The sequence below is a fragment of the Henningerozyma blattae genome, chromosome 1 (assembly GCF_000315915.1).
Source record: "Henningerozyma blattae CBS 6284 chromosome 1, complete genome".
NCBI classification, from domain to species: Eukaryota; Fungi; Ascomycota; class Saccharomycetes; order Saccharomycetales; family Saccharomycetaceae; genus Henningerozyma; species Henningerozyma blattae.
In genome coordinates, this window is record NC_020185.1 from 1,365,714 (window position 1) to 1,381,324 (window position 15,611).

Below are 15,611 nucleotides of genomic sequence, written 5' to 3' on the forward strand. Positions count from 1 at the left end.
CTGAACCTTTTCTTTTGATGTGATTCACAAAAATATTTATTTGAACAATTAATTGATAAATTTCTTAGGGGCACCTATTTTATCATAACATCATATAAATTATCACGGTATACTCCAGAGTGTTACATAATTACACAGGTTACAAATATGCTTAGTATAACTTAAGTCGTACTGCTTCATATTGATAAACTATATGATTTCTAAACTTGGGCAGATGTTGCTTTCAAGCATTTTTTGAAAAGTATTATCATTTATCATTCTTTACAATTACCTTGCTCATTATAAGCATTTTCCCGCATTAACCTACATCTTTTTTATACGATATTTAATTTTCAATATATATCCATTCTTATTTTTAAATTATTTGAAAAGAAGAAAACAATATTATCTTAATTATTTAATATGCTTGAATGTAAATTAGATTATATATTTTATAAATGCTTTTCATTTTTATTTGTCATAAGTTTCATTAATGCTAATGGAATGTCTGTCATTGAATCTGAGCTATCTTCATTATCATCTCCGGTTGTATCATTCATACTTTGATATGTCTTACGCCTCAATAATGCTGCAAAAGGTAACGAAGTATCTTCACTAAACGAACCAATTGAAAACACTCTTCTACGAAATGTGTTGTGGTCTTCATCATCGGTACCATATAACCGTAATTTATTTGTCGATATACGATTTAAATTAAATCGATGAGACTTTGGAGTAGAGCTATCGTTCCTGCCATTATTATTAATAGGTTCATCTAGATTTTCTTCTATATCAGTATCATTACCCAAATACTGTTGAGGCTCTTCCCTTACATTAAGCGAAGTCTCTAATGAAAAACTACCACCATCAGATAAGGGTGATTGTACACTTGATTGCAAGCTTGATCCACTAGATTCCACAGATACTGGCTCTACATTATGAATAGAATGTGATGCAACTACAGCTGTTGATCTATCATCTTCAATAGACGAAGCATTGCCACTATCTGCTGTTCTAAGATTCTCTACAAAGTTATCAAAATTTTGAACAGCTTCTGCCGCCCAGTCTTCATACAACGGACGTGATAAAAAACCATACTTAAATTCATTGACACCCACTAATACTTTTGTCAAATATGTTAATTCTTCTATATATGCAATGATTTCTTCAGTAGCGGAACTTGTTGCATTCCAACTTAAAAACTTTTCCTTTAAATAATATTCATGTGGATGCTTCAAATTTTGCAGTTGACTTTGCCTTCTAATCGAATTCTTTCTCATTAAGCTTAATTCAGATTTATATCTATTTGCCAAAATGCTACGCACCGAGTTGACCAACCTCCTGTGCTTAATCCTGGAGCTTGGCAGGTTTTGAGGTAGAGGGGTTTTATTTTTAATTGTCATTTGAAGAATCCTCATTACACATGCCACACTTGCTGCTGCATCTCTTCTGTAAGGATGGATAACATCTTCAAATTCTTCTATAATACTATCACCATAAGTGCATCTCAAAAGAGCTGTGTTATTCATTCTGTCTAAAATATGATCTAAGATAAAGATTATTTGTGTAAACACTTTCTCAATAGATGAATAACCCCCTTTTATTCTAAATTCTTGTTTTGCTAAATTTTTATAAGTGGTAGCTCTTGCTAGTGCTGATTTTGCACTTCGTGATATCTTAATAAATTTTTGGAATTTTGCATCTGAAAAGGTGGCTGATTCTGGTATTCCCTCAATCGAACTTACATATAATAGTTCCATCTTTGCAATACACCCACAGACATAAGAGATTTCTGCACTGACTTGTTCTCTAGCTCTCAATGGAAAGATAGTATACTGGATAAATAGTCCAATTGCCCCACCGTAACCAATAGCCAAACATCTTTTCGCGAAATTTCTTAAAATACCTCCTGGAATAGTTGATGGTAAAATGGCAGCCAACATAACAATATAAACACTAATTGTATGGATAAGTGCAGCTTTAACATATGGGGTTTTTAAAATTACATAGTAGCCAGGTATTACACCGAAACACGTCATTACTGTTTCCAAATAAGGATCACGCTGATGTCCACCTGCTGTAACATATGAAACATAAGCCCAAAGAGAGCCTGTAAACACCCCTATACCACGTAAAATAAAAACAGACAGAGTATCACCAACAGATGGTTCCATCGATAAAATACACACAAAGCCCATCCATGGGCCATGATAATTTCTATACCATGCTCTATATTTTGGAGTAAACATTGGAAACGAACATATCATCATTGCTATCACAATTTGAAAACCAAATCGAAAATGATTCCTTGAACGAATGCAAAAATTTTTGCATGTTATCATACATTTAGAAATAATAGTTAATTCTTGTTGATATTCTTTATTATTAAAAACCAAGTTTGAATTATCGGTGGTCAATTCAAATGGCTGTTCATTATTTGCTGAGTCCTTACTGCTTTCTGCTTTACCTGTTTTATTATGTATAGTAGCAGATGAATCATTTGCATCACCACGTATATTATTAATTACATTCTCCTCTTCAAAAGGGATTTGAGTAGCGACATTATTGCTTGCTATTAAATTATCTTCCCCTATTGCACCTCGAAATGTATCACCTTCGGTTACTGTAGTCCCTCTAGAATATGATGTGAAAATCCAAGCTTTTAAGGTTTTATAACTTCTTAAAAAGTTAAACCAAATTCTTTTACCACGAATCCAACCTTTAGCGTCTTGTTTTTTTCTAAACTCTATCAATTCATCTACAGTTCTCAAGACCCTTAAGATTGATTCAGCTGTTTGTCTAAAATTCACTAGGAATGATGAAAATAAAAACATTTCATCATCTGGCTCCAGGAAGTTAATATCTAAACCATCTAAATTTTCTCTGATGATAAAACTATAATCTATTAAAGCTTCTTGTAAACGATGTGTATCATATTTTAAATCAATTTCTTCACGTACTTGTTTCTTATTCTCATATGTTTTAAAATGATGATCTTCGAACATAGAACAAGGAGTAACTTTTCTCAAATTGACATCATAAATATAAGCGAGCGATAGTTTTACATGATAGATACATTCACTCAATATACAATGAATACCAAATACTGAGGGCCGTACCTTATGCAGGATCGTCGATAAAATTTGAGCATCCCCATATCTAATATCATAATCAAAGTCCAGCTTTAAATTCATGGCCGATGTACTTTCCGACGAAGATTCTCGAACCAAACTTTCACCATTAACTTCATAATTGGTTGAAATATTATTTGTAGACGAGTTACTCTTTTTTTTATTCTTTTTAAGTAAACTGAATTTCAATTCACATGCATCAACTAAACCATTCACATAAACTAATAGAGGTTTTACATTATCAATAACATTTTTTAGTTTATCAGGTGCTACGTAAGAGTATGTTATTTCATATAAGGACTCATTAAAAACCAATTTACAATTGGAAACTTTATTAGCCATAACTGTCTTTAATTTACACAATTTACCCAATGAGTTAGGCGATTTTGAATACAACCGGTTTTCTTGTAGCCTATTTTCTTCTGAAATAAAGAAACTAACAGAATGATCAATCAAGTTATGAAAATTATTTAAAGTATCAACGATTGAGTTACCTAAATGGCTACTACCAAATTCTGGAAATACAACCAAACATAGAAATAAACTAATCGCTAGACCAAGATAAAATGGGGTGGAGTAAGCCTCTGCAATAACAGCATGCTTGACAGTAATGGGTGTCATAAATGCAAAATGAATAACCACAAAATAGGGGAAAACAATTCCAAAATAACTAGTATTAACAGATCTCATCCAACCATGGAAAAATAATGTAATAACATAAAACAGTGCCAATATACCTAAAGCTGACTGATATCTCACAAAATGGTTCTCATACAATTCAGCTTCAGTCATTGTTCTCCAATATGGCTCTAAACATTTTTGTCCCAAGAATCGTCCCAATAGAGACCACGATAAACCTAAAAGTAGTCCTGCAATAGAATACACGACTGCATGCACATTACCACTAACACGCCTACCTGGATGTACAATGACAGCAATTAGAGGCATCATTGCTGGATCTGTACCCATATGCGCTCTTACCTTAACTAAGAGACAGAATATAAAAGCTAAAGTAGAATTAACTGTCATCTTGAATATTCTTATAGCATCTATCCATTCTATGGGGAATTTATTATTCCACCATTTTATTAATCTGAAAATTTGGAAAGTTAATGTAGCCTGCTGTGGCATTAGGGGCTATTATTTTTCTACAGGAGATTAATGGACTATATAGAAAATTAACTCTTGCAAATTTGGTCCTGTTAATATTATTTATACTCATTAGAGATTTGATATCTTAAAGGTAAATCTAATTTTTGATAAATCAATATTAAAATTCGAAACCTGTCAACCTGGGTGCCTTTTACGTCATCATCCCCTGTTTTATAGAACATAAATAGGGTTTTCGGAATTTTTTTTATTAGCTCGGAAGACCATTGCCTAGGAACAGGCTGTGTAATTTTTAGAAATAAAGTCCACATTAAAAATTCAAATAAACATTGTATGCATGCTGTCTAAATAATATTAAACTATATAATTATGTTTCTGATGACTTGTTTTTCTACGTACATATGAATATGTGTGTGTAACACCGAACTATAGAAGAATTTTTATTATTCTGTATGCTTACTCTTGTTGCTTATTATTCTTTTCATAGCTAAAGGAATATCATCAATGGTGTCGCTGTTATCATCATTAAGTGACATATTATCCAATTCTTCACTATTGTCAGATCTTGTCATTGGCTTCGACCTGTCTGGTGTTTCATATGTACCAATTGAGAATGCACGGCTACGATACGAACTCTGAATATTAATCTCTTCGTGTTCTAATTGAGTCGTTGAGATGCGGCGTAAATTTACTTTACGAGGAGTATTAATACCACTTTCAATGCCTGAATTAGAATTGCCAGAGTAAGCCTCAGGGTCAGTCCCTAAGTTCTCTAAAGTCTCAATAGAGACTGTACCTTCTTCACTGTCATGCTGTGATTGAAAACTTAGCTCTTCTCTCATTTCATCTGCCACCGGGGAAGAATCATTAACAGGTGGACTATCGTTTCTAGAATTGATAATATCGATAAAATTTTCAAAATCTGTAACAGCATTAGCTGCCCAGTCTTCATATAAAGGCCGAGACAAGAACCCATACTTAAATTGATTAACACCAACTAACACTTTTGCTAAATATGTTAATTCTTCTATATATGCAATGATTTCTTCAGTAGCGGAACTTGTTGCATTCCAACTTAAAAATTTTTCTTTTAAATAAAATTCATGTGGGCTTCCACAAATGGATTCGTTAAGACTGGTACTATCTTCTTCCGTTCTAATCTCTAAAGAATCAGTCTCATTCACTGTTGAGAGCTGATTGACTCTTCTTTCAGAATTTCTTCGAATAACATCAATCTCTGTCCTATATCTGTTACCCAGAATAGTAAGAACTGAGTTCACCAATCTTCTATGTTTTATTCTTGTACTGGGTAAATTTTGAGGAATTGGTGTTTTGTTTATAAATGCATCTTGAAGCATACCCATTATACAAGAGGTGCTTGCTGCAACTTCTCTTCTATAGGGGTGAACCAAATCATTGAATTCAGATAAAATCGTACTACCAATATTGATTCGTAGCAAAGCAATATTGTCCATCCTGTCAATAATATGACCTAAAATAAATATAATCCGAGTAAAAATTTTGTGTATAGATGAATCCCCTTTTATCCTAAATTCTCTTTTCGCTAAATCGTTGTATGTAGAAGCCCTTGCTAATGCAGACTTTGCACTTTGAGAAATTTTTAGATATTTTTGAAATCGAGGATTACTCAGATGCCTTTGTCCCGCCTGGCCTTCTAAAGCAGTAGCATATGTAATATTCATCTTTGCAATACATCCACAAACATAGGAAACTTCAGAGTTCAATTGATCTCTAGCTCTCATTGGGAAAATAATATATTGAATTAATAACCCAATTGCACCACCATAACCGATTGCTAAACATCTCTTTGCAAAATTTCTTAAAATACCACCTGGAACAGTTGATTGTAAAATTGCAGCTAACATAACAACATACATGCTAATGTTATGAATAATTGCAGCTTTGACATAAGGAGTACCTAGCATGAAATAGAAACCTGGAACTGAACCAAAACAAGTCATGACAGTTTCCAAGTACGGGTCACGTTGGTGGCCACCAGCAGTGACATATGATACGTAGGCCCACACAGAACCTGTTAATACACCAACCCCACGTAAAAAGAAAACCCAGAGAGTATCACCAACAGATGGTTCCATCGATAAAATGCACACGAAACCCATCCATGGACCACGATAATTTCTATACCACGTTCTATATTTCGGAGTAAACATTGGGAAAGTACATAACATCATGGCAATTATAACTTGGAAACCAAATCTGAAATGATATTTTGATCTGATACAGAAATCACGAATCGAGATAATAACTTTATTAAAAGTTTTTATTTCTTTTTGATACTGTACATTCTTGTATTTGTATTTGGAATCTTCTTCAATTGATAGAGCTGTTGGATTATTTAAACTTGTTGCAGATCCATATTGCGAAAGTTTTGCTAGACCCGATAAACCAGATAAAGATGCATCATTTTGAATATTATTCACTATCTTTTCCTCTTCAAGGGGAATTCTATTTGCAATATTACCATTTGAATAATAATTATCACCAATTATACCTTTGAAAGCTTCTCCCTCTGTTACAATAGTCCCTTTAGAATAAGATCTAAATACCCAAGTTTTAAAAGTTTTAAAACTTCTCATAAAGTTGAACCAAACTCTTTTACCCCGTAGCCAACCTTTTGCGTCTTGACGCTTTCTATATCCCGTCAATTCATTAATTGTCTTTAAAATTGTTATTATTGATTTTGTAGTTTGTTTAAAATTCATCAAGAAGGATGAGAACAAAAACATTTCATCGTCAGGTTTAAGAAAATCAAGATTCAATTCAGCCAATTCTTCTCTAAAGATATTACTATACTTCAATAACACATTTTCCAATCGAGTAATATCATCTTGTAAGTTGATCTCTTCTCTTACTTGCTTCTTTTTTTCATATTTTTTAAAATTACCATCTTTGAACATTGAACATGAATTAACTTTTTTCAAATTAACATCATAGGAATAAGCTAATGCTAATTTTGCGTTATAAATACATTCACTTAACATTATATGAATTTTGAAAATGGAAGGACGAACTTTGTTTAAGATTGCAAATAATTTTTCAGCATCCGCATATTGAATTTCTTGGTTAATTTTTAAATCAAAATTCATACTTGGTTGATCCATAGAGACTGATTCATCAGTGGTGTGTGAATCTTTCATGTTCATTTTATTATTTTTATTCTTATTTAAAAGAGTAAATTTTAATTCACACGCATCTACTAGACCATTTACATATACTAATAATGGTTTAATATTATCAATAACGACTTCCAATCTTTCAGGTGCTACATAAGAATATGAAATCTCATATAAAGATTCATGGAATACCAATCCGCAATTTGTTACTTTTTTAGAAATTGTAGCCCTCATATTGCATAATTGGCCTAAAGAATGAGGAAGTTTTGAATATAATAAGGAGGCTCGGCTATCATTTACATTTTCCATTGATATGAAGAAATTTACTGAATGATCAATTACTTTATGGAAATGATTTAGAGTGTCAACTATAGAATTCCCCAAATAAGAGCTACCAAATTCCGGAAACAATACTAGATTTAAAAATAAACTTAAAGCAATACCCAAGTAAAATGGTGTTGCATATGAATCAGAAATAACACCATTCGTGTATGTCAACGGTGCCATGAATACAAAATGGACTACAATAAAGAATGGAAATGCAATCCCAAAATAACTTGCGTTAACAGACCTTAACCAGCCATGAATAAACAGCATAATAGTATGAAACATAGCTAATATCCCTAAAGCAGATTGGTATCTTATAAAATGATTATGATACATCTCATCTTCGGTCATTGTTTTCCAATAAGAACCCAAACATTCTTGAGCCAAAAATCTTCCGAAAATTGCCCAGGCTAACCCAAATATCAAACCAGTAATACAGTACGAAATACCATGAATAGTACCACTCACACGTCTACCAGGATGTACAATAACAGATATAAGTGCCAGCATTGAAGGGTCTATGCCAAGGACACCCCTAACTTTGATTAAAAGAATGAAAATGAATGCAACAGTTGAGTTGACCGTAGATTTGAATACTCTTTGTGCTAATACGCGGTCACAAGGGAATTTCTTCCTAAGATACCTGTAAGCTTTCACAATAGTAGTAAACTTTGTGGATTGCTCCTGTGGTTGTGGTTGCAGAGTTTCCATAGTGAATAGTATTTGATAAAATAAGATTGAATCAAAAGAAGAAAACGATAGAATTGATATATCTAGAGCATACACACAAAATCCCTAATCCCTAATAATATACTTTATTAAGGAGATTACATGTTCCTTATGACATTAGGCAAATATCTTGCCTAAAAAATTTCACATTCTTGTTATATATTCTATTGTCTCATCCCTCGGAGTTCTGGCAGAATTCAGTATCGGACAACGTTCATTTTACCTAATAAGTCATGCTCCGTCTCCGCTTCCGCCTCCGCCATTTCAAAGAAAGACGGCGCTAGCATGACACATGGTCAGCAATCAATCAACCTCGATGCTTACTCTTATTGCTTATTATTCTCTTCAGTGCCAGTGGAATATCAGAAATCATGTTGGCGTCATCTTCGTAGTCGTCGTCTGTTACGTCATCCATGTATTCTGTAGTTTTCCTTCTTAATAGTGTGGCTAATGGCATAGAAGTATCGTCGTTGAAAGTACCAATGGAAAACGCCCTCTTACGGTAAGAACTTTGCACGTTTTGCTGAGCCTCTTGTAATTTTATTGTTGGTATACGTTCCAAATTATGAAGGAATTGGTTACCATTACCAAGTTCCAAATCAGAATCATCACCCACATACTGTTGAGGTTGTTCTGGTAAGCTGTCCAGTGTCTCAAAAGAATTTTCTTCATCACTAGAGGCTAATGTATCTGACACAATCCCTTCAGGGGTCTGTCCAAAAACAGGTGTGGGCTCATGCGAAACGCTATCATCTGTAGTGTTATTATTACTGTTATTCTGTTGGTTATAGAGGAAAGTATCAAAATCTTGGACGGCTTCTGCGGCCCATTCTTCATATAAGGGCCTTGATAAAAATCCATATTTAAATGCATTAACACCAACTAGAATACGAGTTAGCTTAACTAGTTCTTCAATATAGGCAATAATCTCTTCTAGCGCAGAACTTGTTGCATTCCAACTTAGGAATCGTTCTTTCAAATAAAATTCATGCGCTGTTTCAAATTGTTTTCCTTGTCTTAATTTTTTGGAAGAAGTAGTAATAATAATATCTTCATCTTCATTACCATCAGAAAGGTATGTCTCTTCATTGTAAATAGATTTGCTACTCATCCTTCTCTTGTTAGCGGTGTTATTTATTGCATTAATTTCTTTACGATACCTATGGCTCAAGATTTGACGAACAGAGTTAACCAACCTTCTGTGCTTTATTCTTGCACTAGGTAAATATTGAGGCAATGGAGTCTTATTAATAAATGCTTCTTGAAGACATCTCAATATACAAGAAATACTTGCAACGACTTCCCTTCTATATGGATGTACCAGATCATTTAATTCTTCGATAATTGCACTACCAATGTTTGCTCTCAATAACGCAATATTATCCATTCGATCGATAATTTGCCCCAATATAAAGATAATTTGAGTAAAAACATTTTCAATCGACGTATACTCACCTTTAATACGAGGTTCTTGTCTTGCTAACTTTTTGTAAGTAGAAGCTCTCCCTAATGCAGCTTTAGCACTTTGAGATACTTTTAAATAATTATCAAGACCAATATCAGTTAAGCTTTCACTCAAATTTTGACCTTCTAATGCTGTGGCATGTATTAATTCCATTTCCGCTACACATCCACAAACATAGGATATTTCTGTGTTTAGCATATCCCTAGCTTTTAAAGGAAAAAATAGATATTGTACAGCTAAACCAATACCACCACCATAACCAATAGCCAAACATCTCTTGGCAAAATTCAAAAGAATCCCACCTGGAACATTAGATGGTAAAATTGCAGCTAGCATCACCACATAAATACTAATAATTTGAATAATTGCTGCTTTAACATAAGGCGTACCCAAGAAAAAATAAAACCCTGGTGCTGAGCCGAAACAAGTGATTATAGTTTCTAAGTACGGATTTGTTTGATTAACACCAGCAACATATGATAAATATGCCCACGCAGAACCAATTAGAACACCAGCCCCACGTAAGAAAAATACCCACAATGTATCACCAATTGAAGGTTCCATTGATAATATACAAACGAAACCCATCCATGTACCACGATAATTTCTGTACCAGGATCTGTATTTTGGTGTAAATATTGGGAATGAACATACCATCAAAGCGATAACCACTTGAAAACCAAATCTAAAATGAAATTTTGATCTCATACAGAAATCTCTTACTGAAATTGTCATTTTGGAGAAAATAGTTAATTCGCTAATGTATTCTTTATCTTTATAAAACCGATGGGATTTTTTATTAGTTAGATCAAAAGTAGTGATATCAGCTTCATTCTCTTTGGAAGTATCTTGACTTTTGCTAGGTTGTAAATCTTCACCTTTCATATTTTTTACAGCTTGAATTTCTTCAAATGGCATTCTATTTACAAAAGTAGAATTAGCAGTAAAACTTTCTCCTACAACACCTCTCAATGCTTCACTTTCTGTAACAGTATTCCCACTAGAATATGATTTAAATAGCCACATCTTAAATGTTGTGAAATTTCTCATAAAATGAATCCAAATTTTTTTCCCACGAATCCACCCTTTAGCTTCTTGTCTTTTTCTAATTGAAGATAATTCATTAATTGTCCTCAGAATAATTAAAACAGATTCGATAGTTTGTTTAAAATTAATCAAAAATGATGAGAATAAAAACATTTCATCTTCAGGCTTTAAGAAATCCAAACCTAATTCAGTTAAATCTTCCCTAAATACTGTGCCATATTCTAACAATGCATCTTCTAATCTTCGAATTGATTCATTTAAATCTATTTCATCTCTAACTTGAGTTTTATTCCTAAAAGTTTTAAAATTCCCATTTTTAAACATAGAACATGATCTAACTTTCTTTAGGTTAACATCATACACATAAGCTAAAGTTAATTTAGCATCATAAATACATTCACTTAATATAGTATGTATTTCTACTATAGAAGGACGAACTTTATCAAGAATGGTTAATAATTTTTTTACATCTGCATACTCAATTTCTTGATTAATTTTCATATCCATACTAAAGTCCGATTCGGTCTTATCTTTATTATTATTATTATAAGTATCATTATTATTCAAATCATCAGAAATCTTATTTTTATTCAATAGCGTAAATTTCAATTGACAAGCATCAACAAGACCATTAACATAAACTGATAAAGGTCTAATGTTTTCAATAACATTTTCTAATTTTTCTGGAGACACATATGAATAAGAAATTTCATATAAAGATTCATGGAACACTAGCCCACAGTTTGAAACTTTTTTAGAAATTGCAGATCTCATAGTATTCAATTTTCCCAGTGAGTTAGGCAGTTTATTATAAAGTGTACCTCTTAGATCTTCATTCTCCACAGAAACAAAAAAATTTGTTGAATGATCAATTAATTTATGGAAATGATTTAATGTATCAACGATGGAATTCCCCAAATATGTACTACCAAATTCAGGAAATATCGTTAAATTGAAAAAGATACTTAATGCGATCCCAAAATAAAACGGGGTAGCAAATGAATTTGCAATAGTGGCGTTTGACTGAGTCAAAGGGGCCATAAAGACGAAATGCACTACTAAGAAAAAGGGGAACACGATACCAAAATACAAATGGTTAACAGATCTCATCCAGCCATGGATGAACAGCATGATTACTTCAAACATCGCCATTATACCCAAAGCAGATTGGTATCTGATGAAATGTTGTTTATAAATTTCTGCTTCTGTCATAGTTTTCCAATAAGATCCCAAACATTGTTGGCCCAAGAATCTACCAAAGATTGACCATGCTAAACCAAATATCAACCCTGTTATACAATATAGAGTGCCATGCATAGTACCACTCACACGTCTACCTGGATGAACAATAACTGAAATCAACGGCAACATACCAGGCTCCGTACCTAATCTGTTTCTTACAATGGGTATTAAACAAAAATAAATGCCATAGTGGAATTTATTGTACATTTGAAAATTCTTTGGGCCAGGATTCGGTCACAGGGGAATGTCTTTCTCCACCATCTTATGATTTTAATGATAGAAGAATCGGGAGTAGAATAATCTGCCATCTTTACAGACTATTTTCTTAATATATGCTAAGTAACCTATACCTCTCCTATATTTATTTAGAAGAAATAATAACTGGTTGGGCGCTAAATATAGATAAATATAGATCTTATTTGTATGTAGATCTGAAATTCTCTTTAGAGAATGACGCCAGATCTTCCTTAAATTCTCCAGATTTAAATACCCATTTAAGGTGATCGGGCTGAGTCAACACGCGCTAAGAAAATGGCGGGGTAATGTTAATCACCCTTATATATGAAAGAAACATGACTATTAAGAGTCAAATGATCAAATAAATAGGATGTTTATGAATTGATGAAGTCTTATGAGAGAGTATATATTTCTATAGAAAACAATAAGAAAAAAAAAGAAATAAGTGAAAGTACATTGATATACGTCATTTAAATAAAACATATAAATATGGATTCTTGTAAATTTCTAGTAATCAAAGTATAAAGAGTAGTTAATATCATAATTTCTCCTTTTAAAGGATGCCTAATGTATTGCCATGAAAAAAGAAAGAACATTTGGTGATGTGAGGATAAAACAAGGAAAAAAATAAATCTATAATGTACAAGATAGTGCGGTGAAGAAAGGAGAATGAAAAACAACAACACAATAATCAAAGATCAAAGTTATTATTGAGAATAAATTCTCTTTAAGTGATGCTAGCGTAATCAACAGGGTATCTGATTTCGTCATTAGAACCTTTCAAATCCCATTCACTTAACCCTATCACGGATCCAAATTTGTTAAATCTTCCAAATTGTCTTTCTCTAATGGTATCACATTGTTTACCCAAATCAGCCCAGTATACTTTATGGTTATATTTGAAATCCAACTTCCCGCCATACATGGCTTCCAATTGAGTCAATTCAACATGTTTTTCAAAAGGTTCATCGAAAATAGCCTTTTCTCTTGTACGTGGATCTAAAAATGGATATGACATCTTTAAGAATGCCCAAACAAACCATGGAATGTTAATCAAAATACATTTTGCCAATCTTTCTGGGAAGTAATCTTGTAACACCTTGATGCATAATTTTGTGATGGCCAAAGGAGGTGGTTTATCAGAGATGATCCCTGGTTCTTTATAAGCTTTGAAATCTACTAAAACAGTTATTTGTTCCACACCTTCTGGGGTTAACGCAATAACACATTCCATCATGTAAATTAACTGTTGAACTTGTCTAAATGAAGGTTCGGTGTTTTGTCTACCATTTTTCATATAAAACAGTGGTCTTCTGTCCAAATCAAACCCTAACAAGACTTCTTTACCAGTTTCATTTTCAATAGCCACAGTATCACCTCTCAATGGGTTTTCATCACTATCATAAGTGATTCCAACTTCTCTTCTCCATGCCATCGTTTCTTCCAAATTTTTAATAGCATTTTCCTCATGCCATTTAGCAGCTCTAAGAAATCTCAAGATACACTCTCTAGTTAACCAAAATTTCTCTCTGGGACTTAAAGCTCTCCTTTTAGAAGTATCTTTTGTATTAACAGCCAATTCATATTTCGGATCTGAAAAATATGTCAATAATTTTCTATATGCCTCATCTTGCTCTTTGGTGATTTTGGGCATTGGTTTAGGACTACCATATTCCTTTGGTGGTGAAATTATTACTTTTTCACATGAAATCAAATCTTTCTTTTCCACCGCTGGTGAAGCTTCTTTTTTTCTAGAAAACAAACCCATACCTTATCCACTTCAGTATTATCTTATATGAGATGGCAATTGAACCTCTCTAGATAGTTTTCTTAATCGATAATAAATTTTTTGTTTTCTTTTTATTTTTGCATGTTCAAATGAAAAAAAGCAAACGTGATGATTGATGTCTTTGAAGAACCTTCCGGAAACTAGACTATGCTGGCTGTCAAAGATTCCAGGCAAGGCTAGTAAACAATATTCTAACTGTAGCCCACAGAATATGTCTTACAACTTTGTCAGCATTTGTCAACATCGCTGCACGAAAATTTCAGATTCTACTTGTTATTTTCTGTAGTTGGTGTTTTCCTAGTCCGGCCCCACAGAATATTCGCAGGCCTCTTCCGTTACTCGTTTATTGCAGGCAAAATGCCTATAAGCTATACGACAAGACTTTTATTTTTTTTTTATTGCATGTGAAATAATAGAAAGAATTTCCAAGGTTCAATTCTTCTAGTCGTCAAGAATGTGGATAGTGGTAGAAGATGAGAAAGTTGTCTTGGATAATTGATCTAGAATGGATCTGTTTAGTTTATCAGAATCTTTAGGTATTTTAATGTTATGATAAAATGAAACAGGGATCAAGGGAGAGATATTGACAATAAGTGGTGACTGTATGCTATTGCTTTCCCAGAGTTGAAATACTTTTTTAGAATCTGCCGTTTTTTGGAATACAGCATATGCCACAATTGTATCATCGTTTTGGAAATTATTTCTAGATGAATAGTACAATTCTTCAAATTGTAACCCAAGGGAGTTTTCGAGATATGATTGTAATTGATCCTTCTTGGATATTTGTAAATCTAATCCTAGATGACCCAGTTCTGAATGAGGTAAATTTTCTACTTCGATCCTTAAAGTATTAACATCATTATTTAACGCTACATCTTTCCATTCCGGCTTAATATTTGGTTTTGATACTCGATTAAGATTTCTCCAATCTCCGTATGGCATTTTAAATTGCTTCAATTTTCGAAGAGATTCACCATATTCTTGAATTTTTCCTAGATCTCGTGAATAATTGTCATTTCTATTGATCAAATTTTTTTGTTTTTCAGTAACTTCTTGAGTGGTCAGTTTTTCCATCAAAATTTTTCTTTCACTACTGACATCATCATTTCTGCGTTGGATTAACAGATAACTATTTAACCATTTATCATATTCTGTTTTCAATTGATTATTTGTTAATATGTTAAGTGCAATTGTGATTTTATGAAACTTCTCTACTAATGTAAGATCATTGGGGGTTTTATCAGGATGATATTTTAATGCTAAACTTCTATATCTTTTCTTTATTTCATTAGAAGTTATTGTGGAATTATTATTGTGGAATCCTAAAATATCATAAAGATTTACTTTATTCTCTATAATTTGTTGTAACTCCTTAGACATAGAAAAAATAATCAATGAGA

At 32.8% G+C, this 15,611-nt stretch overlaps 5 protein-coding genes across 5 annotated transcripts; all 5 read right to left on the minus strand.

Annotated features, from left to right (window-relative positions):
* Nucleotides 1–431: 431 nt before the first annotated feature.
* On the minus strand, nucleotides 432–4,241 carry TBLA0A05520 (uncharacterized protein; the record flags this gene model as incomplete). Its single annotated transcript, XM_004177816.1, has 1 exon — nucleotides 432–4,241. One exon carries the CDS (start codon nucleotides 4,239–4,241, stop codon nucleotides 432–434), a length of 3,810 nt encoding a protein of 1,269 aa, XP_004177864.1.
* A 422-nt stretch (nucleotides 4,242–4,663) lies between these two features.
* On the minus strand, nucleotides 4,664–8,413 carry TBLA0A05530 (uncharacterized protein; the record flags this gene model as incomplete). The annotated part of the gene is made up of 1 exon (XM_004177817.1): nucleotides 4,664–8,413. The coding sequence occupies one exon, from the start codon at nucleotides 8,411–8,413 to the stop codon at nucleotides 4,664–4,666; it is 3,750 nt and encodes a 1,249-aa protein (XP_004177865.1).
* A 325-nt stretch (nucleotides 8,414–8,738) lies between these two features.
* Nucleotides 8,739–12,392, minus strand: TBLA0A05540 (uncharacterized protein; the record flags this gene model as incomplete). Its single annotated transcript, XM_004177818.1, has 1 exon — nucleotides 8,739–12,392. One exon carries the CDS (start codon nucleotides 12,390–12,392, stop codon nucleotides 8,739–8,741), a length of 3,654 nt encoding a protein of 1,217 aa, XP_004177866.1.
* Nucleotides 12,393–13,149: 757 nt separating this feature from the next.
* Nucleotides 13,150–14,190, minus strand: PDR17 (phosphatidylinositol transporter; the record flags this gene model as incomplete). The annotated part of the gene is made up of 1 exon (XM_004177819.1): nucleotides 13,150–14,190. One exon carries the CDS (start codon nucleotides 14,188–14,190, stop codon nucleotides 13,150–13,152), a length of 1,041 nt encoding a protein of 346 aa, XP_004177867.1.
* Nucleotides 14,191–14,652: 462 nt separating this feature from the next.
* Nucleotides 14,653–15,591, minus strand: CWC23 (U2-type spliceosomal complex subunit CWC23; the record flags this gene model as incomplete). Its single annotated transcript, XM_004177820.1, has 1 exon — nucleotides 14,653–15,591. The coding sequence occupies one exon, from the start codon at nucleotides 15,589–15,591 to the stop codon at nucleotides 14,653–14,655; it is 939 nt and encodes a 312-aa protein (XP_004177868.1).
* Nucleotides 15,592–15,611: the final 20 nt, after the last annotated feature.